The sequence below is a fragment of the Falco cherrug genome, chromosome 9 (genome assembly GCF_023634085.1).
Source record: "Falco cherrug isolate bFalChe1 chromosome 9, bFalChe1.pri, whole genome shotgun sequence".
Classification (NCBI taxonomy): domain Eukaryota; kingdom Metazoa; phylum Chordata; class Aves; order Falconiformes; family Falconidae; genus Falco; species Falco cherrug.
In genome coordinates this window covers 35359090-35380602 of record NC_073705.1, presented here as the reverse complement: position 1 = coordinate 35380602, position 21513 = coordinate 35359090, and the positions used below count along the sequence as shown (strand labels likewise).

The 21513-nt window shown below is 39.5% G+C and overlaps 1 protein-coding gene across 2 annotated transcripts in view; it reads right to left on the bottom strand.

Annotated features, from left to right (window-relative positions):
• The window catches only part of PRKG1 (protein kinase cGMP-dependent 1), a 508935-nt gene that overhangs the window by 58388 nt on the left and 429034 nt on the right, over positions 1-21513 (bottom strand). For both annotated transcript variants that reach the window (XM_055721117.1, XM_005446262.4), the window contains exon 9: positions 11757-11831. In XM_055721117.1, the coding sequence (XP_055577092.1) occupies positions 11757-11831 (75 nt within the window). The remainder of the gene's footprint in view (positions 1-11756; positions 11832-21513) is intronic.

Sequence of the window (21513 nt, the reverse complement as noted above, 5' to 3'; positions counted from 1 at the left end):
TATGCATCACATTAGGAAAGGGAATGTACAGAACTGCTTGTTTCCAGCCTTTATACCTTCTATTTCTCTCTGAGAAGTCTGAGTATTTTTTCCATTTTCAGGAGCAATAGATGGTAGCTGTCCTGGATAAATGATAAAAAATTTGCCTGCTTACGAAAAACCCACAAAGGTTGACCACATACAGAAACAAGAGAAAATACTCTTAACTTTGCTTCTGCATTTAACAAGTTCAGTTAAAGGAAGTTTAGATTACTAGAGTTTTGTTTTAGTTGATTGAAACAAAAGCATTTGACTATATTTCATTTTAGATGATTCAGGACTTTGTGAGGTGCTGAGCATGGTCCACAACTGGGGGAAAGCTTTCCCAGCACTTAGTCTTGCAGGACGTTACCCTTTGCAAAGACTGCAACCATAAAGTATACAAGTAATTCCTTTTTTTTTTTTTTTTTTTTTTTTAATAATGTCAGCTTTGATACTTAGCAAGGGTGCATTTGAAGCAGCAGTAATCCCACAACAGGTCTTGCTCTCTTGAGAAGTGAACTTTAGAGCTGTACTTTCTCATTGATAGCTATTTTTCACAACCAGGAGGTCATGCCTTCACTAAACACATGCTCAACTCTTAACAAACATTTTCACATCCGAATCTGACCCAGATGCAAAATATAACAATTCAACTATCGCATAGTTATTAAAATAGCTTATTTGGAAGCAGTGGGGTTGATAATGGGATCATAAAACATCTTCCAAAGCTAAACTTAGAGCATTCATTTCCCTAAGTGTATAAAATCAGAAAGCAAGCTAGGAGGAATATACGGAGTTGGTTTACGTTTCAAAGCAGCCAAGTATTTAGCTTTTTATTTTGCAAAACCAGCACCTGCAGAGACTCCCTGGCAATTTCCCTGCATGTTAAAAAGAGTCACAGCCACTTACTGGCCAGCTGCCAGCCCATTTCTGATTACTGGCTCCTAAAAGAATTTCAAGCAATAAGGATTACATTTTGCCATTCAAGATGAATGATATCACTTTTGCACAGAAGCAGCCTCCAAATGAAATAAGGAATAGCTATCCATTAAAATCACAGTGTGCGAGAAATACACCTTTATTAGAAAGTACCTTATTAAAGCATAAAGGACAAGGAAAAGCTCTGGTCTGGTAGAACCTGTGATTTTATCTGAGACGAAGATGGGTACAAGGATCTCAACATTCACCTGTATCTCTGATGGGTTTGAGTGGAGGTACAGCACTTACTCACACTAGATCAACAGCCAAGCAAATGGCAATTGCAATCCCACAAATGCTTTTTGAGCCCCACTGTATCAGACTAATCTCTTGCTTTGCTATCAACAAATCATATTATTTGACATCCTCTGTAGAGCAACCCAACAATCACACCTGAAAATGAAGTAAGAAAACCTAAGAAATATTGAAGACAGAGTGCAAAAGAGTTTGCATGTGATAGTACGCTGAGCAGGCAAAGCTAGAAACACTTCATTCCCATTACTAAAATTAATTTTAAATACAGCTGTGAATGAGGTTCTTTTAACTTACATCAGAGATTTAATTACAATAGCCCTATTATAAATCTCCAGGTAGTTTTACATTAACATCCAATATAATGGGGAAGATCTGACTTTGATCTTCTCTTTAAAGGTTTACAGACACCAAGCCTTCTCACATATTCAAAATTTCATATTATCTCTATTTTTTATGTTTCATCTTGCTATACCTATGTAAAAACTGTGGGTTCATTTAAATAATGAGAACCGTTTTTCCTTTTTTTTTTTTCAGATGATTTAAAGATTTAGAGCTCAGCACTTCTCAAATCATTTAACAGAGTATTCAGTCAGCCACTGAGAAAATACAGCAAATGCAGCTGAGGGTAAATCAATGTAAGTGGCGCACAGCATAGTCAGGATAAATAAGTGCGCTGCCCAGCTGTGGGGTTTGGGATGCCTGAAGTGCTGCGAACAAGCAAATGGAAAAAATAATACTAACATAACATAGCAGCAGTTTCTCAGGAGCCATCAATTATATTGGAAGCGTCAGGTTTTTTAAATATAAACCTCCTTTACTTGGTGCTACAGAGTAAGTTATTGTAGTGGCAGGTTGTCACCTTCCTGTTGCACCCAAAGAGGGTAGTGTTGCATTGTACGGGTCCTGCAGCCGGCTGCTGGCAGCAGTGAAGGCAGAAACAGACCCATCTTGGTTGTTCTTCTACAGTGCCTCTTGGACTGCCTTTCATTTTGTGCTGAACATTTGGCAAAATTAAGAGAAATCAAAACAGAGTCTTCCAGTTGACTGTTGGCAATATAGTTGGCACAACACTGCCAACATTGCAGTGGTCCAATATTGCTCATGCTCACTAGGTAAGGATGAGATTTGGGTAGAAGTCCTGAGTTTAACGTGGACTACATTTAGACTGTAAGCTATACATGGAAATGATTTTCAGCTTTCAGGAAAACTGAAGTATTCTTTAAAGGGAAGAAGAGAAAGAAGAAAGGTTTGTTTCAGTTTATCAGCTGCTGGTGGGATGGAGGTCTCTGCAGTAATTTCAGAGTTAAGGCTGCATTAAGTTCTTCACTTAGAAGGGGGTCACATTTCTTCCGTTTCACAGTTCAGTAAACAAATTTGATCTTTGGATTTGACACAAATACTGCTCAGGGGTCAAATAAATTTGCTATGCTGTTTTGGGGTGCCACACTTACTAACTTTCACAAGGGAAACAATATCCACTCATCTTTGAAATATGGACCTCCATTTTCCACTCTCCCCCCTCTCCCTGCTGTTTAAACAACTGCATACACCAACATTTCAAAACTTTGGAGCTATTCCCATCACACTGAGGCCTAGGAAGTTTCCTGGGTGAACAGGAAGAAACTTCTTTAACTGGCAACACTTGCTAAGACAATTCAGCAGTGGGGAGACAGTGCTCCCCTGCCTCCTCCCCTGATGCCTCCCTCCTGGAGCCCAAATCCCAAATCTTCCCCGGATGCCAACACCATCCAAACACCTGTGCTTCAGCTCTCACTGGCTCTAAGTTTACTTCTTTCCTTTCCAATGCTTGGACATAGAAATGAGGTCTGACCCAACTCCTGGTGGATCTCGTAGGAGTTGGTGAGGTACCACCAAGGATAACCGGTCTAGCAGGCAACTCCAGCACTGGAAAATTCACAAATGATCCTACAACTATTTCCAGCAGTTCCAAAAATCAGTAGCTAGGGAGCTAGAAGGATCACTGGGTTTTATTTATAATATATTTGACTCCGTTCAAGTGCCTCTGTTATTTAAGTCAGAAGATGAAAGTGGGACAGAAATAGGCCACCTTCCAGTGGCATAATCCGATTTAAGATAAATCTTCAGAACAGATCAGAAATGTTCTGGATGACAAATGTACAGACCCAGAAACTATGCAAATATGTTTTTATGCCACCTTTGCCTCTCCATCCCTCATGGATGCCAAGGTTTGCCAGGGTTTCTGTTTAAAGCTACCAAGACTGTGCTACATGAAGCTCTAAGTGACTGTACTGGGATTAGTGAAGTATTCTCAGTGGCTTCTGAAAAAAGTATTTAGATAAATGCCAAAGGAATGGTTAATATTTCTAGCACAGACCTCCATTTCCATCGAGTGCTACCACACACAACTGGAAATGCCAAGCACATGGATGCATTGCTGCAACATTTTTCTGTTTCCTCTGGAATGAGACTCATTATCATCAGAAAGCTTTCTGCTGCATTTTTACTTCATCAGTACAGGTCCTAATGCTATAAAAAAATGCAGTAAAATATTAGAATAGCAGCCTGCTTTAAAGGCACTGATTTTTTTTCACTAGTGCCTCCACCTGACGTCTGACACAGTCAATTATCATATCGAAAGGTCAAGTTAGCAAGAAGAAAGCATATGGATTATTACCTAAAAAAAACCCGACCTGCTTTTAAAAGCTGATTTAATATATCCCTTGTGAGCGACACAGTGCATTACAGAGTGCATTTTCTCAAGAGGAAAGCCGCCATAAAGTCTACCTCCACAGATCTCTGCATGAGTAACACAAGTCTGCAGGCAGCTATTCACCTTCAAAAAAGAAAGTCACAATTTAGCAGTCTCCACTACCTTCATTTAGGGATATTACCTCGTATGTTATCTTGATGGGCCCTTGCCTTTTAAAATTATTTCTGAGATCTTATTTTCTAAATAAACACCTATTTATTACAGCAGTTGGGAAAATCCAATAGCCAGACTTGGATACAAACCACCAGTGGCCTCAGGATGAAATCATGAAGTATTTAAGGCTAAACTCTGTTATAAGCAAAATTCTCCAGCAGACAGAAAAAATGCTCTTGCATACCAGAGGCCAAATAATGCCATCTGAAGTCTCAGTTTTTCTAAACAGCAAGATATTTAAATTCACACATACTTAACAGGTATCAATGACCTGTTAGGATTTCTCCACAGCACTCACCAAGTAGAGGAATTATTTTAATTATTTACACTGCTTAAAATAAATGATTGTAGTCTCTGCTTTTTATAGCATTAATGAGCTTTTCCCCACCTTTTTGCACATCCCAAGAAGTCTTCCCCCAAGCCTGGCACCGCAGATAACCAAGGCAAAAGCTAGTTCCCATATAGTCCCTAATTCAGAAAACTGACACAGAAGGAGATGGGAGCCAATTATTTCAACTTTCAGGCTGCCCAGACCTTCCTAATGCTGTAAAACAGAAAAAACTTTTTCTTGCAGAAAAATTCCTAATCAAATCATACTCCGTGCATCAGTGAATTATTTCAGCCAAAGTTTTCAAAAGCTGTGGCCCAACAGAAAGTCAGACCTTAATTAAATCATTCTCTTTAATTGGCAGCTCCCATTTTGCAACTTTTAACACTGAAAATTTCCCTTTTGGCAAGGGGTTAAAATCTTTCTTGGCTTATCTTATCTGTATTTGTAAATGAAAACAAGATAAAGAAATGAAAAGCATCCTTTCCTAGTACATGGGGTTGTTTATTATCCACACAAAATCCATGGGCTGGCTAGATGTCAAAACCATCAAATACCAGTGTGCTTGCAGACACAGCATCTACGTGCAAAGCTTTCCCATCTTACCAAAACAAGAGTTTCCATGAAGATAAGCTGGATTCTTCTGTGTACCATGTCCCATTTTTTGGAGCTGAAGGGCCAACACCAGTCATAATGTTATGGAGAGGTTGACCAGAACTTGTGTACCTATAGATTATGAAGGAACAGATATCTACACTACAGGCACACCACCATGTGCAACCAGGTCACTGCCAACTACCTTCAGATAAAGACTGAGATCAGATTATCCATGAAGAACAGTCTTTATATGCAAGGTGCATTAAAATATCTCTTAGCTCAGACAAGGAGTGTGTTTCTGAAGCAAGTCCCCTGACAGGTCCCTTTCACATCTGAGTGGGACAAGTGAGCAAGGGCTCACTCTCTCAGGTGACGCTAAACTGGAAGACATAGCTCAGAAGCCGATTTACACCAAGCACTGTTTAACATTGAGTCTAGGGAACCAGATCTGAAGTAGCCCAAAGGAAAACCTCAATGAAATGCAAGTAGTCTGTACAGCAGGCCCTTGTCACCAACATTTTTTCTGTACACATCTATTCCTCTCGATCTGTGCTACTTACTAATACTTAGATCTATCCACGTGCAATAAGCTTACAACTCCCAGAGACAATTTCAACTACTAAAATAACTCAAAGACAAGCTCATGAAGCAAAAGAAAAGGCTGTGTAGGAAGGAGACACATGTAGAGCCAGCAGTGACCCTCCAAGAAACACCACTGAGGAGCCACACACTACACTTGAAAATACTTTCTCTTGTAAACATGCTGGCAAAGGAGAAACTAGATGGACCGGGGGATACAGGGATTTAATCTTGCAAAAGATACTTGGACACAGCATGGGGGAAGCCTTTAACAGCAGATGGCACCTGCACACCAGCTACCAGCCACCAGGCGATACCAGGAGCAGGCTTCTGTCCAGCCCAGCACACAGGCACTTGCTTATAGCTGGTAGTTCAAAACTTTTCCTAAACTGGCATCTTCAAAAAAGCTAGTGCTAAATGTATTGCAGTACATAGTACCACTTTGCAAGCAGCAAATGTAAGGAAAAAATTGGGGCACCATATCACCTTGCTTACTTGAACTATAAAGCTGTATCTGTAGCTTTCCTGTTAGAAAAAAAGTACGTTTTACCTTTAAAGCCAGGGTGGAAGGGGAAAACTACCTGCAAAGAATACATATAAAATTGAAAAATATTAATAACCACCCTCTGCACCAAAACTAAGTCAATGAGCTGCTAGGATGCTTTGTTATCAATAAATGTAGTGAGAGAGAAGTTGTAATGTGAAAAATGGGACAACTCTGGCCAGTAAAAGAAAAGGTTTGGATGGAGCTCTTTATTAAAACACAGCTCAGGTAAAGACAAAGGGCATCTGGGGCAAGAGCTTCTGTGGAAGGGAAAGGCATTGTACACAAAGGTCCTTGCCCCCTCAGGTCCTATGAAAAGGAGACAATTTTGACTGTGAGTACCAAAACGTATTCCCCAAGGGCTGCAATGCAACTGGAATTTAAAAAAAAAAAAAAAAAAAAAAGCAAGCAAGCAAGCAAAAAGTGCAATCAAAATAGCCTACATCTGCAGAGAGCCTGAAGCAACAGCATGAAGGCACCAGTGTCTGGACTTCAACAGGGTATTAATTTCAAGCCCCACTGCCACAGGAGATCAACATCAGCAGATAACTCTGGATATGACAGGAGTAAAGGAGCACAGGGACCATGGTCATTCAACCAGATAGGCTCTGCTTGGCTGGGCAAAGCCCAGGCAGCTGCCAGCTTTCCCAGCTTGGTGGTGAAGGCAACCTTTTTTTTATCCCTGTCTGTGCCACAGGAGGTCTATCTTGCTACAGTCATATCATGGAAAGGTGTGACCAAGCTAGAGGGGACCTCATCTGATGACCTTGTTAGTCGTTAAAGTAGTGTGCAGCAATTAACTTCAGGAGTTTCTGGATGAGGAAGATACCAGCACAAGGGATTTGTGTGCCTGGAACGATGTTCACTGAACGCTCACCTTACTCGGCACCAACACTGCAGCAGAACCCACCCGTTTCCTCTTGGATTTGAGAGAGATGCAGTAGTGGTTCCATCTGGAAGTGATCTACACTTAGATGGGTCTCCTGGTTATTTAGGTATCTCCTTCATGCCCTAAATACCAGCGTGCCTGGGTCTAACACTGGGACATGACTGCTGTTCTTCCGAAACTCCCATTTTCTCAGAATGTGAAGTTAATTAAATGTTTGCCTCTTTCCTTCTTCACCTTTTCTCTGGTAAGGATGTAACTATAATATGCATTAGGTGATGAGCTTATGAACTCATCTGAGCACATCAAGATGATACATCGATGATTTCTGATTTAAGAGACTGAATACAAAGAATGGACATTAAGGAGAACTGCCAGTCCTAAGCCTGCAAAAACCAGGGAAAAGTGTCGGGTAGTAAGATATTAGTTGTAAAGAATTAAATCCGTTCTGATGCTGGAGTAAGCTCATGTTATAAAGATGATCTCTGCAATCATGAGGATAAAAAAGGCTTCTTCCATTTAGATGAAAGACACAATTTTTATAGTCATCTGACTTTAAGGAAACTCACAAAGCAGCATCAAAGATGACTCGGCTTGGGCACATGAACAACTTGGCTGAATTCCACTGCCTTCAGCAGCCCAGGTGCACACTTGCTTTCCTAGACAGAGATGTCATTCTTGAGAGAAGCCCAAAGCCCTTGGTGTGCTTGGCAGGGACTCCTGGGCACCTTCCCACTGGAGCATTGACACAGCCTTGTGTCGGGCACTCTGGCTGCTCATGCAGGCCAAGAGCCAGGCATTCAGGACACAATCCAAAGCTTCCCATGTGGAACAGACAGACACCTACAACTACCATGGTCAGCAGGCAGACACCTAAAGCCATGGTCCCCCAGTGACACGTCCTTTAAGTGGTGCAGGAAGCCCTTCTGCTCAGCTGAACTATTTTTGAATGGTTGTATGTGTTTTCTTTGCCTTCAAGAGCTGAACACGGTTTACTCTTTCCTTCAAATCATGCCCAAGGGTAGGAAGTTGTAGCTCAGATGTCTACAACAGTTTTATTGCTAGAACATTTCCCCAGGTACTAGGAGAACCCTAACCATATCTCAAGGCTTAGCTTGTCACCATGTCACCAAGAAATAAACTCAAAAAGAAGTTCAGCCCTTTCAGACCCAGAGAACTGCTGAATACATGGAAAGATCTTCTGACCCTGTAACTTCTGCCTACCATACTCTCAGTCATGTCCTGCACTGGGACTACCAGCTCCATGACCCCAGGGTCACGCTCTAGCATGGAGATAAAAAAATCACACCAGTGTCACCAATCTGGTAGGCATTTCTGCGATGAACTCCTGCCTGCGATCCAAGTCCTGCTTTAGGAACATGGACCCTGCATTGGATGTAGTATAAACTTGTGCATTTGCTGATCAGAGCCTACAAATTAGCAGGAATGTAATAAACAGCTTGATCTGGTAGATTTATATGAAAATACATCTGCTGCCATTTGTAGACATTTCTATATGTATGGTTTTAGTTCATATTGCTCAACTGACAGGAACTGATAAGAAAATATTAAACTGTTCACTTTTTGGCCTTGAACATGGCCACCACACCACTCAAAAGCAGGCTCTGACACTCTGTAATGACGTCTCACAATATCCTTTGTATTTACTCTGTGTCATTACACCCACTGAACATCTGACCTTTGTGTGGGTCATCCTGATCCGCTTGATTCACAGTGAGACACAGGTATACAGAAAATTTCTATCCATCCAAAGGCCTTTTGCCACCTGCCATACAAGCACTGAAAATGAGATACTAGCTACAAGGATGCAAAAAGAGGGGATTTTTTTTTTTAATGTGGTTTGTGTAAAGCCTCAGCAAACCTGAATGCGCTTTATGTGCCACGTTCTTGCTTTTCACAAACTTCCCCTTGGAAAAGATAAGCCCTTGAAAGACAATTAGCTGGAGCTAATTAATAGCTGCTTGAAAAGTAAACCAGGTTAAAATTTGTGCCAAGCAGACTTTTCTCCCAGAGGAGTTTTATCTTGAGGATATAGAAACAATAACTCTCGAGCAACTAAACTTTCTGAAACAGCTTACAATGTATCTCACTTTACTCTTCAAGTAACTTTGCAGGTTTTTACTCTTCTACTCACCTTTTTGCAGGCATGTGCTTGCTTTCAAGGAGCTGAGAAAATGTGAATATGGTATTTGACTAATAAATGCTGTATCTTTTGAAAAAGCATTCCTTTTTTTTTTTTTTTAACGTTTCTCTAAGCAGACAGCACTGACCCCTTCTGCTTTTTCAAAGTCAAGATGTCAATATGTGAAGGGCTATCATGTCACTGTCACTTAGAGTCTTGAAAGACAGGACTCAAGCACAGACCTCTGACCTTTAAGTAAAAAAGTTGCTATCAAAATTAATCAATTGCTCCTTTTGGGGAACAATTCCTCCACCACCAGGAATCCTTTGCTTTGCCCTTCCATTGGGATGAAATACTTGGCATTAGAAGAAAAGAAGAGGAATAAAGAAGATAAAAGCTCAATAATGTTAAGGTTAATATCAGCGCGTTGGTTGCCAAAATGAAGATTTTATTCAAAATAGGTCCAAGCCTGCAGTCCCCCTCAAGACATGTTATAAAGTGCACAAGGGACCCTGAAAGCCCTTCCTTAAAACACACAAACCTATCCTGAAAATACCCTGATACAATCTGCATACAGAAACACTTACTGTGATAATAAATTACTACGTGATCCTCTATTAATAATAGAGCTTAAAACTGTAGATGCGAAAAGACAGACTGTGATATGGGGGGTGGCAAGTCCTATTTGGAAATTCTGCTTGATGCTGATGGGTTGTGGTGTAACTTTCTAGAAGTTTCTGTGATAGTAACATCATGTTATTACTGAAACCAAAAATCATCAGTTTCATTACCAATGTTTTCCTCCCTTTTGTTTAGATGGAAATCAATGCAATCCAAATAGTAATCATATATATATATATCTCTCCCTAAAATAATAATAGCACATGCCTCGGACACTTAGGACCATGTCTCTGAAGCTACTTAAGTGAATTTCCAACATTTTGTAAAATGCTTTACACAAGCTGCTACTAGCATTAAAATACCGTGTTTCCAGCTGGTACTAATAGCTTATATATATTTATAATATCTAATAGCTAGTTATCTGCTTCTATAGTATTGTGACCATTTGACTTTGCATTCTGTGCCCAAAATAGCTGTTTTCTGGGGTAGTAAAAGAAGCTGATAGCTTCCTGCCTATTTAATTAAGTCAAAAAGAATTTTAGAGAACTTAAGCATTTGAAGAAGAACACCCGTGTGTTTGATTTGGGGCAGGGAAATATTATTCTAAACTAAAATGCAACCCTGGGGTGCCTTCTAGTACCTTAAAATAAATTAAATATAATTAAAAATGTATTTCAAATATAACTCAAAGATGATAAAAAAGAAAATACTATCTTAATTTATCTTGCAATATTAGCAAGTCTTGCTCAAGAAACTAAGCTTCTTGGGTTGCATATTTAATTTCTGACACAAACAAACAAAAAGTTATTTTTAATCAACTAATTAGGGCTTCTCAATTTTTCTCCACAGAAGTGCCAAATACCTTTGCTATACACTATTTCAAACCCCTCTGGTTTAATGAGAAGTTACTATGTATAACTTAAGAGCAATCTTAAATTTAGATGGCTGCAGACCACTGATTAACGGGCATTTGACTTTGAGAAAACACCTTCTGCTTCTTTAACGGGGTAATAAAAAAAGACAGAAAAAAGTAAAATTATTTTATAAGAGGAAAAATAAAATAATTTTGTATGAGAAAAAGTAAAGTAATTCTGTACAGAGCAACTTCAGTTTTCCTCTGAAGAATGTTTGCCTTTGAATCATAGTGGTTTATATTCAGTATCCCTCCAATCAGAACATGTTCCTCTTCAAAAGCTTTATTGTTGGTATAGAATCAAAGTACAGACATAACAAAGCTTTCCTATGAAAACCAAATTGTAGATCAAGAACGAATGAATTGGGTTTTTTTTTAATATTTTAAACTGCAGTATACTACAGCTCACTTCTTAAAGGAATGAATATTTATAGCAGGACTTCAGTTGAATATATTGCTTCATATCAAGGTAGCTCTAGTATTCATTCAAAAATGACAAATGCAATTTCCCATTCTTTGTCTCAGAACGCATTTTGACTTCGTGAAAATGTGTGAGAAAGATCAGGGTTCTCTAAAGAAACAAATTTTATTCAGCAACAATTTCCTTTACTACTAGAGCTTTCCAGGATCTGTGATTTCTCACCTTAAACTATTTCAAGAGAATTTTTTGAAGATCCAACACTTCTGAGGATCCAAATATTGTGATTAAGACAGACCTTGTGATCACCCAGCTCTGGGCACTGGCCTGACAAGACCCATCTCCTTCTGGTCCTCCCCATATTCATGGAGAGAGCCAGGGAGACAGAAGGCAGCTCACTCAGAGGAAAATTCAGAATAAGCACCTAAGTGACTACTTTGTAAGCTGTTTTATACTGTTGTGTTAGAAAAAGCAGTTTTGTTTTGTTGGTTGGTTTTTTTAATTACAGTGATGTACAATCAATAAAAATGAGGTTACTTCACACTGAACACAACAAGCATACACTTACTTTGCCTTTGCTTCTGCATCTTCATAGGCTTTATTGGAAACATCATCTAGGCCGCCGATCAGATGTTTGAAGGAGCTGTAAAAACAAAAGGGCATTTTTAGAGGAAAAGCCTCCATGTGGTAGCCAAGCAGGACAAGATGGATCTTCAGCAGCAACCAGGGGCCACACCTCGATGCTGGGGGCGGCCTTGACTGACCAAACCAGGGCCAGGGCCTGGGCATCTGCTGGGAAACACAGCCTCAGACATGCTGGAGAAAGCATGGAAATACAAAAACCAATGCCAAGAAGGTCCAAACTTAATTATCCGGCTCTTTTGGGGATTGAACCCACTGAAATTACCGCTGAAGTTTTTCCTCCCCCCAGTGTAAGTTTCAGAGTAAATCTGTCAACATGGCTACGAAGTCCCATGATGGTGAGGTGTCACCACCATATATCCCTGTCCTCTAACCAGAAACCCCTCTGCTTTCAAAGAGAAGGATAATCTTTATTTCTGTATCTTAGCTTTCTCATCTTTACAGACAGCAGCCAAAACCACAGCAAACAGAAATAAAAAGAAAAAAAAAAAAGAGGGGGAAAAGAAAGTGAGGGCAGGAAGGCAAGCACATTGTTGTAGGCCAGATTGTTTAATGACATTTAAGAGAAAATCTGGCTTTAATTGGGTTAAATTGAGTAAGATGGGGTGAAATATTAGGAATGCCAGATACCCTCAGTGCTGAGCTGTCTTCTGTACAAGCTGTGAGTAGCTCGAGCAGTCCCCTAACACCATCCTCTGTCCCAGGGGAGATAGAAAGGGCACAGACACATCGGAAAAAGAATTAGAAAATCTTTTTATATCATGACTGACTCAAACAAATGGACCCAACAACCATTTAATCAACTAACAAGCAACACTCCAGAGAAAAAAATTAAAACCTGCAACTGTTATGTCTTTGGTAGTGACATTATAATGTCAAAGACTAAATACAAAAAAGAAATTGAATATTTTTAGTAATTTTAATAATTGAAATAAATAATATAACTGAAAATATGCCAGGTGAAAACCATAGTTCCCTAATACATTTCTATTATTCCCAGTCTGTCTGTCACACACAGGTTTTCTTTTCTCTAAGAAAGAATGTACCACGAAAATAAGAATAGAGCTAGACTAATCTGAAAGGATGAACTGCTGCAAACTGCAGTCTCTTGACTAATCTCTACCTTAAGGTCACAGCTTCAAAAACAAAAGCACTGTAGTTCCTCCAGCTTCTATATGTTCATGACACTCCTGCAGCACTAAACATAGAGCTGAAGAACAGAAATGGCTATTAAGAAGTTGAAAAAAAATAATTTGAAAAGTTAAAAAAATTGAAAAAAAAATACCATTTAGGACAATATTTACAAATTTAGGAGTAAGAACAAAATATTCAGTATGGCCCTCTCTCAGCAAAGACTTTTAGGATGTAAGAGAACTAATGCTGCTCAGCAGGTGAGGAAAATACAGGGCAGGTTAATAAAGGTAACAGCTTGCAGATTGTTTGCATTTTCCCCCTAAATCACTTTGTTTCAGGTCACATGACAATATATAGGCTAAACAGCCACAGCTGAAAAACCTACTGACCGAAACTCCCCAAACCCCAGCTGTTTGTAAAAATACAGCAACAAGCAGAATTCACCAGCCTGATGTATCTGGGTTCAGCGAAGGGCAACTGTGGGAAATGCAACATCCTGCGATGCAGGAGGTAAACCAAGGTGACTTTGCGCCGCCTTTGGCCCCGAGTGCAATTGAACTGTATGGACTGCACTTTGCCCAAGCAGCTTAAACATGCCATGTGGTATTAAGCGGGTACTTAAGTGTCCTGCTGCATCAGGAGGTGCCTGACCCTAAGCAAGGCACCTCATGTGCATATGGCAAGCGGGGACACGACTACCAGAAGAATTAAAGAAAGCTTAATTATTATGCTTTATGAACAGCAGCTGGAAAAAGCCATATTTTATCCAATCTTGTAATAAATATGAAGTAAGAGATCACAGTCAGGAGAGGTATTTATACTGGTCTGGATCTAGAGCTGTCCTTTCCAGTGTGGCCTTTTACATGATTACACGTTTATCGCCTGCTCTGAAAATATCCTCTGCCCACATAAATTCCTCAAGTTTTCTACTTACTCTAATTCATAATATTTTAAATGATACAGGCTATGAAATCATTTACCTAGCACAGGGAAAACAATGAGAACTCATTCATGAGGAAGAGAAGGCAAAGACTGCCTTGCTCTTGCATGGAAATTGTGTTAAGGGATGTGTTGATTATCAGCATATCCTTCCAAGCCAAAATTCCTTAGCAGTGAAAATATGAAGAATCCAGCTTATTCAACACATCAAGGTTTATCTTTCTTGTGCTGAAGATGTTCCATAGGATGAAGCCAAACCTTTCAAAGATGACAATGAAAACAAAGCAAGATGTGTATGTTAATGCTCACTTGCAGCACAAACAGGTATTTATGGATCTAAGTGAGAGACAGTAATACTGTAATCCTCCTGGAATGCTGTGAGACATGACCTAAGGCTTAAAATACAACTTAAAATAACTAGCCTTGGTTTGCTTTCATGTGGTTAGGAAAATGTGGCAGGGTTAAGCATCCAATTATTTATTGGCAATGCAAATATGTCTTTGTCTAATGGAACATTATATGGGCAAATAAGAAAAAGTCACTGAAAGGAGTAACACCAGTTTGTCAAATATCCTTAAGTTTTTTTTAAAAATGTCTTAAGCAAGACTTAGGACTCAGCAAGACACTGAAGCTCACTCAAGTCACTTTTTTATTGCCTATCTCAATGCCGTTGAAGTATCATCTTGGTCACAACTTCCCCAAGAATTTCATCAGAAAATTGCTTAGGTTTTTTTCACTGCATAGCCTTCTCGCTTCATTTTTTCTATTCTCTCCTCATAACCAATTTTCTCCATGGATAAACTTCACCCCAACTGGGAAAAACACTAAAACAGCAAAACCTAAAATCTCCAATGAAAGAGTTCAGCTCAGTTTGTATAGGGCCAGTCATGCTAGAATAATACTTCTTTTTCTCTCCAATTTCCATTGCCAAAAGGGTTGATACAGTAACCTTTCTTGAACCTCATAGCTATCCCCATTAAAAAACAATATCAGGTTTTCAAATACAGACACAAATGTAAAATCCAAAGTGAAAAATCTGAAAATACCTGAAATATTTAAAATGTTTCCTTAAAAAAAACCTGTATTATCTTGATATGTGTAACCAAAGTAGACAACAAGCAGTAAAAACAGCATTTAGCACTCAATAGATGCAAATACTGTGTAGTTTTGTAGCGCTACCAACCTCTGTTAGCAGCAGCTGTGCCTTTAGTTTTAGTGGCTCCTATCCTTCAGGTCCTCTCTCTAACACTTGCATTATGCAATTTTATATGCCCAGCACACACATTTATACCTGGTAAATCTCAGCACTCCAGAAAAATATTGTTATAAACATAAATAAATTATATGGAGGAAAAATATCACATATAAATAAAAGATGAACCTGAATCAACTTCAGTGTAAATATTCTTACAGTTCATGAAAATCTATGAACATTTTCAAACACTTTTTCAGTTTCAAGAGGCACATGTGGAAAAAAAAAATTAAGAAGTTGCAACAACTTCTCTCACAGGGTGCCAACGATGATGAAAATGTTAGGACTGAGTTTCGAACCTTTTCCTCCTGTTTTATCACCATACAAAGTAGCTGCAAATAAAGTGTGTTTGTACATCTTTATTCAAATTGATTTACAGAACAGACGGTCAATGCTGTCCTGCTAGCATCCACATAATTTTTATCAGAAGATATTTTACAGAAAATTTCCTAGAGGACCAGTCCATCCAATCCAGCACACCATAATTGTTAACTTTTCCCCAAACAGTCCAACTGTACCTCTACAACAAAACTAATAACCCCTCCAGGGAGCCTGAAAATTCATGAGCTTCAACAGGGCTAATCTTGAAACACTTTGAAGGCAACATTGTGCGTCTCCCACAATTAGTTTCTTCCCAGAGGATGAATTACCGCAGTATCACAATAGGAAATACTTAACTAGCAACAGACTCAATTTTATTTCACATAAGGTCTTAGCAAGTCATAAACACAGAAAGCCTACAGATTGTAAAGAAAAAACTGCTCTAGGGATTAAAAATTAATAAAAAACATTTGACAAGTAGCAACTGTTATAAAGTATTAATATGTTTACCTATATCATATGTTTGATGGGAAGAAAACTGAAAAATTTTTTGCAATGAGCTGTCTGGCTTCCCAAGTATCCATAGTTTCTACAAATTCCTTGAAATGGTGAGAAGTATACTTTTAAAATTCCCATGAACAATATGTGGGTTCTGCTGAACCTTCCAAGCCGATTTTCCAACGTCTCCTTCCCTCTAGACCGCCTGGCTAAATCAACCCTGTCTCACCATTAAGCTTGAGCATGGAGAAGACGTCAGCCTGCCTGGTGCTAAGAACCCTTAGCAAAGCTGTCATCCTCATTTGATCAGCCTTGTCACCATCTCATTTTATTTCCCCTACCAGGTTAGTGGAATCTCCTCTTCAGCGACAGCATGCATGTTGAAACTTTGAATATAACATGAAATACCCTGGAATTTTTTTTCCTACTGATTACTAAGTTGTTTCTTTGGAATACACCTGACCAGCTAGGACTACACTATTCTTTTCCAGCAAGATGGTAACTCTTAATGTTATAGCAAATAGTCTGTTTGCTGCTACTGTCCTTTTCCTTGGGTGACCAGAATTAATGGTACTCCCAATGTGGTCACTGTAAAGCTTGTTATGACTGCACTACAGCAGCTGCCTCACCTGGAAACCCCACCTCTGAAGCTTGCTTCATTTTCTATAGGTTTTCTAAATACTATAGGGATCTCAAACTAATCAATTCTCCTCAGTCATTTCCAAACACAAACTTCTATAAATCCCTATAAATAACTTCCTAAATGGGTTACCTTTCTACGATGCATATTTCTAAGAACCGAAGCCTATTAGATGAAGGAATTGTAGGTGCCCTTGTCCAGCTAATTTCCCAAAGAGGCCTTTTAATGTCTCAATTTTCCATTTTTAATATTGAGAACCAGTGTTACAGACCTACTTTTTAAGCCGTCTAGTTAATTTAACCTAAATTAACAAATTATAACTTCATCCAAGGTTATTTTCCATAGTATGCTCATCACTGCTTACAAAGAAACCACCCATGACATTGCCTTCATCATGTGCCAAAACTTGCTTCAACCAGCTCTGCTGTTTCAGTGAACACTTGTTACACCACCATATTCCAGAGTATCTGGGACTTTCCATTTTTAGTAGCAATTATTTTTCCCTCTTTGGAAATTTACAGTCATTTATAATGATACAGGTCCAGAAAACTTGCTTTCCACAAAAACTTTTCACATTTATATTATTTATGTCTAAATGCATCCATATCCAGACACATCCAGGAGTCCCTTCACTGCTACTCCTTTGCTATCTTCTTCAAAGTGATTTTGACCCACAACAGATATCCCTGCTGGACATCTCCTTATTAGGGTCCCATCTATTGACTACCTATGAAATTAATCCTTACTACCTTTATCATGTTTTTCTCCAGCTGTGTTTCATACAAAGCTGCTCCTCTATAATATTTCTGTTATCTCTGTGCCCAAGATTCCTTCTGCTTGGGAGGCCTCAGTTTGCCTCTCTGGCTCCTTGCAAAATTCCCTGTAACGGCTGCAATATCTCCCTTCTTCATACAATAACAGCCTAGATTTCTTCACCCGTTCCAGTTCTTGGCCAAAGCTAAGTGTTCCTCCTTGCTTTCTCACCTTCTGTAACTGTCTGCTGCTTATGCCCATTCCCCAGCACAATAAACCTATTACTTGATGTCTTTTTTCCCTCTGCCAGCTCGCATTTTCCCTGTGCTAGCTCACACTTTCCCCCTGTTTGTCATCATTATCGTCGAAGAGCCATAGTCCTTATTGGGATATTTGCCATCCACTGATGTCTCAGCTGGTATCTGCAATGCTTCAGGTGGTGTCTGTAATGCTTCAGTTCTTTGTGCCTCCCCTCCTCCATGCCTTCAAAATCCGAACTCCAGAATAATTTCCAGTTGCAACCCAAACTTTCACTTTTTCTCTTCCATGAACTATAGCACATGATATATTGTCTGCATATAGCTTCCAGCTCAAAAATCACACACATTGAGCTTCAGTAACTTTCATTCCCTGAATAAATATACTTCCCTTGTTGTTATTAACTTAACATGCCGTTACATTTTCTTCCTTCCCGTTCCCTTAAAATAACACACCAAACCTTTCTTGTTTTCTGCCCTAAGTGTGCAGACTCCCACCACTTACATCTAGGTCAAAATTGTATCAACCAACGAGCTAAAGCAGTTGACAAAATAAACACACACATTCATGTTTCTTCTATGCTACGCATGCTAATTTCAGAATATATGTTACAGAGTCTATGTGAAATAGTTCACTTATTTTAAAAGAACAACCAAATTAAAAGTTCAGTGCTGAGCCTTTGTCTTCTTCACTGTTGGGTTCAGATTATTGCTGAAGGACACCTTCCTAAAGGTTCATAGAGTCATAGAATCATAGAATAGTTTGTGTTGGAAGGGACCTTTAAAAGTCATCTGGTCCAATCCCCCTGCATTAGGCAGCGACACCTTCAACTAGATCATGTTGCTCAGAGCCCTGTCCAACCTGACCTTGAACATTTCCAGAGATGGGGCATCTACCACCTCTCTGGGCAACGGGTTCCAGTGTTTCACCACTCTCATCATAAAAAATATATTCCTTATATGTAGTCTGAGTCCACCTTCCTTTAGTTTAAAATCATTGCCCCTTGTCCTACCACTACAGACCCTACAAAAATGTCTGTCCTCATCTTTTTATAAGCCCCCTTTAAGTACTGGAAGGCTGCTATAAGGTCTCCCCAGAGCCTTCTCTTCTCCAGGCTGAACAACCCCAACTCTTTTAGCCTTTTCTCGCAGCAGAGGTGTTCCATACCTCTGATCATTTTTGTGGCCTCCTCTGGACCTGCTCCCACAGGTCCATGTCTTTCCCGTGTTGCGGACCTCAGAGCTGGATGCAGTACTCCAGGTGGAGTCTCACCAGAGTGCAGGGGAGAATCACCTCCCTCAACCTGCTGGCTATGCTGCTTTTGATGCAGTCCAGGATATGGTTGGCTTTCTGGTCTGCAAGTGCACTTTGCCAGAACATGTCCAACTTCTCATCCACCAGTAGCCCCAAGCCTGCTCTCAATCCCTTCACCCCTCAGCCTGTATTGATACCAGGGGTTGCCTTGAACCATGCACAGGACCTTGCACTTGGCCTTGTTTGAACCTCAGGACGTGCACAGGGGCCCACTTCTCAAGCTTGTCCAGGTCCCTCTGAATGGCATCCTGTCCCTCAGGGGTATCAAACGCACCACTCAGCTTGGTGTTGTCTGTAAACTTGCTGAGGGTGCACTCAATCCCACTGTCAATGTAACTGATGAAGACAGTAAACAGTACTGGTCCCAATATGGACCCTTGAGGGACACCACTTGTCACTGATCTCCATCCAGACATTGTGCCATTGAGTACTATTCTCTGGATGCAAGCATCCAGCCAATTCCTTACCCACCAAACAGTGCATCCATCAAATCCATATCTCTCCAGTTTACAGAAAAGGATTCAATTTGCAGGCTACTCACAAGCAATATTTATTCATTCACATAGAAGTGAAATTAAGTATAATCTGATGTTAAGCCTTAGCAAAGTCAGCAAAATTTATCCTACAGCTTGGTTGGAGCTGGATGATTGGCTTCATCTCACCTCCTGCATGGTGGAGACTGTTGATGAAGCCAGAGAGCATGAAGGACCAAATCCCACTGAAATTCATTATTCTGGTAAAGGAAGGGACTTACAGAGACAACTGCAAGACAGAAAGAATGTCAATGTTTCCTTCATAACAAATATTTTCAGTAGAAGAATAAGTGGGAACAAAATGGCTTAAAGTCTGTGGGACACATCAAGTGCTAATTTTGTTAGATCATGCCTCTGATCATTTCTACATCAGAAAAGGATGCTGAAAATCCATTGTTGCAAAGCCTGTCTAAACAGATTTGCAAGAAATAGCTATACTACTTTTTGGGCATCTTTGGGGTGTTTTTGTGACTGTAATGGCCTTCTTGTTTCACCAGGAAATTAAAAAGCAAGGTAACACTGACATCGTGAGAATTTGCTGATTAAAGACTCATCACGTATTACTGTTTGGCTTTTCCTCATGGTATTTTCAACTCCCACTGCTTCACCCCTGTAGCATTTTAATGTATATTTTTTTTTAATTTCAGAAAATATTCTAGGCAAACCATTTCATTCTGTCATGCTTAAGCAATGTCCCATTTCAAACCCAGCTCTCCCAGAGCTTGCTTGGTGGCCTGGCTCATCCCTATAAAAAAAGCTTCCTGTATTACTAACTTCAAAATCTTCCAGCAACTACAACAGCCCTGCAATTGTTCATAATATTTACAAATCCAGAGAAACAATCTTCCATCTCCCTTAGGAAGAATCTGCTGTGATACCAAGGTGTGACTTCTATAGTTCAGGTGTTAACTAGATGGGAGTACAGCAGCGGTATTAGCAGCGTGGCTGTCAGGTGTTCTGTGGAACAATTTTTGGATGTCTTCGGAAGACTTGTGCAAGGAAGCTGGAAGAGTTACCCTGTTGACAAGATAATGCCAATGGGTAATACTAACCCCTACTGTCACCAAGACTAAATTTCTCCAGTTTCTCAAAGAAATGGATTGACCATTAAGGAAATGATATTTTCCTTAACTTGTTCTTTGAAATTGCAACATCAATTTTGCTGACATGTTTCAGATAGAGACACATACAGAGCACGAAAATTTCTGCTTCAATAATTACAGTTTATTAAACAAAGAGCTTGTCTTGTAATAGAAAGTTATTAGGCAACCTTAATGACGTGCATCACTCCTCCTTCTGCACAGAACAGCTCAGACTGTAGGTAAAGCTGGCTTCCAGTTTCCATTGCTTTCTTGCATCTGGTGACTCAACGTGAACACCTACCATGGCCACCATAACAAACAAAATGTTGTAATATTCTGTGTATCTGGATATAAAGTAATGCTATTTCCCCTCATTAACAGAATGGCATCTGCATAATTTTCCAAATTTACAGAAGTCTTAGTAGATTTTCTTCATATTAAAATATGCTTCGATAGTTATTCACATGCCTATAAAATAACAATGTAAGAGAAGAGCTATGACAAGAAAGTTAGAACTAGTCAGGACCAGGACAACCTTCCTTGAACTATAAATAGTGCTATAAATAGCATTACTTTTCTTGCACTATAAATAGGATTCTTATAAATAGTGTTGCTCTGCTACTAATTGCAGAGCATTACTAGGATCTCTGGTATAGATTAACTACAGCTTCATCAGTTTAAATTTAACTTGTACTTCCTTACTATTTCAAGGGCATTATATACTGAGAAAAAGTAACAAGAGACAAGCATAGAAACAGTCTGTAAAATGACCAGGAACGACTGACTCTGCAGTTACTAGTTACTTGGTTTTTTTAAAAAGCTTACAGTGCAAACCAAATAACCCTTACAGAAGTGTTCAGAAAAAAAGCATAAATGACTTCTTGCTTTGTATTTCTCTGAATTAATGCTTGCTAAATTATGTAATTATGTCAATTCTTCTCTTTGTCCCACAGAACACT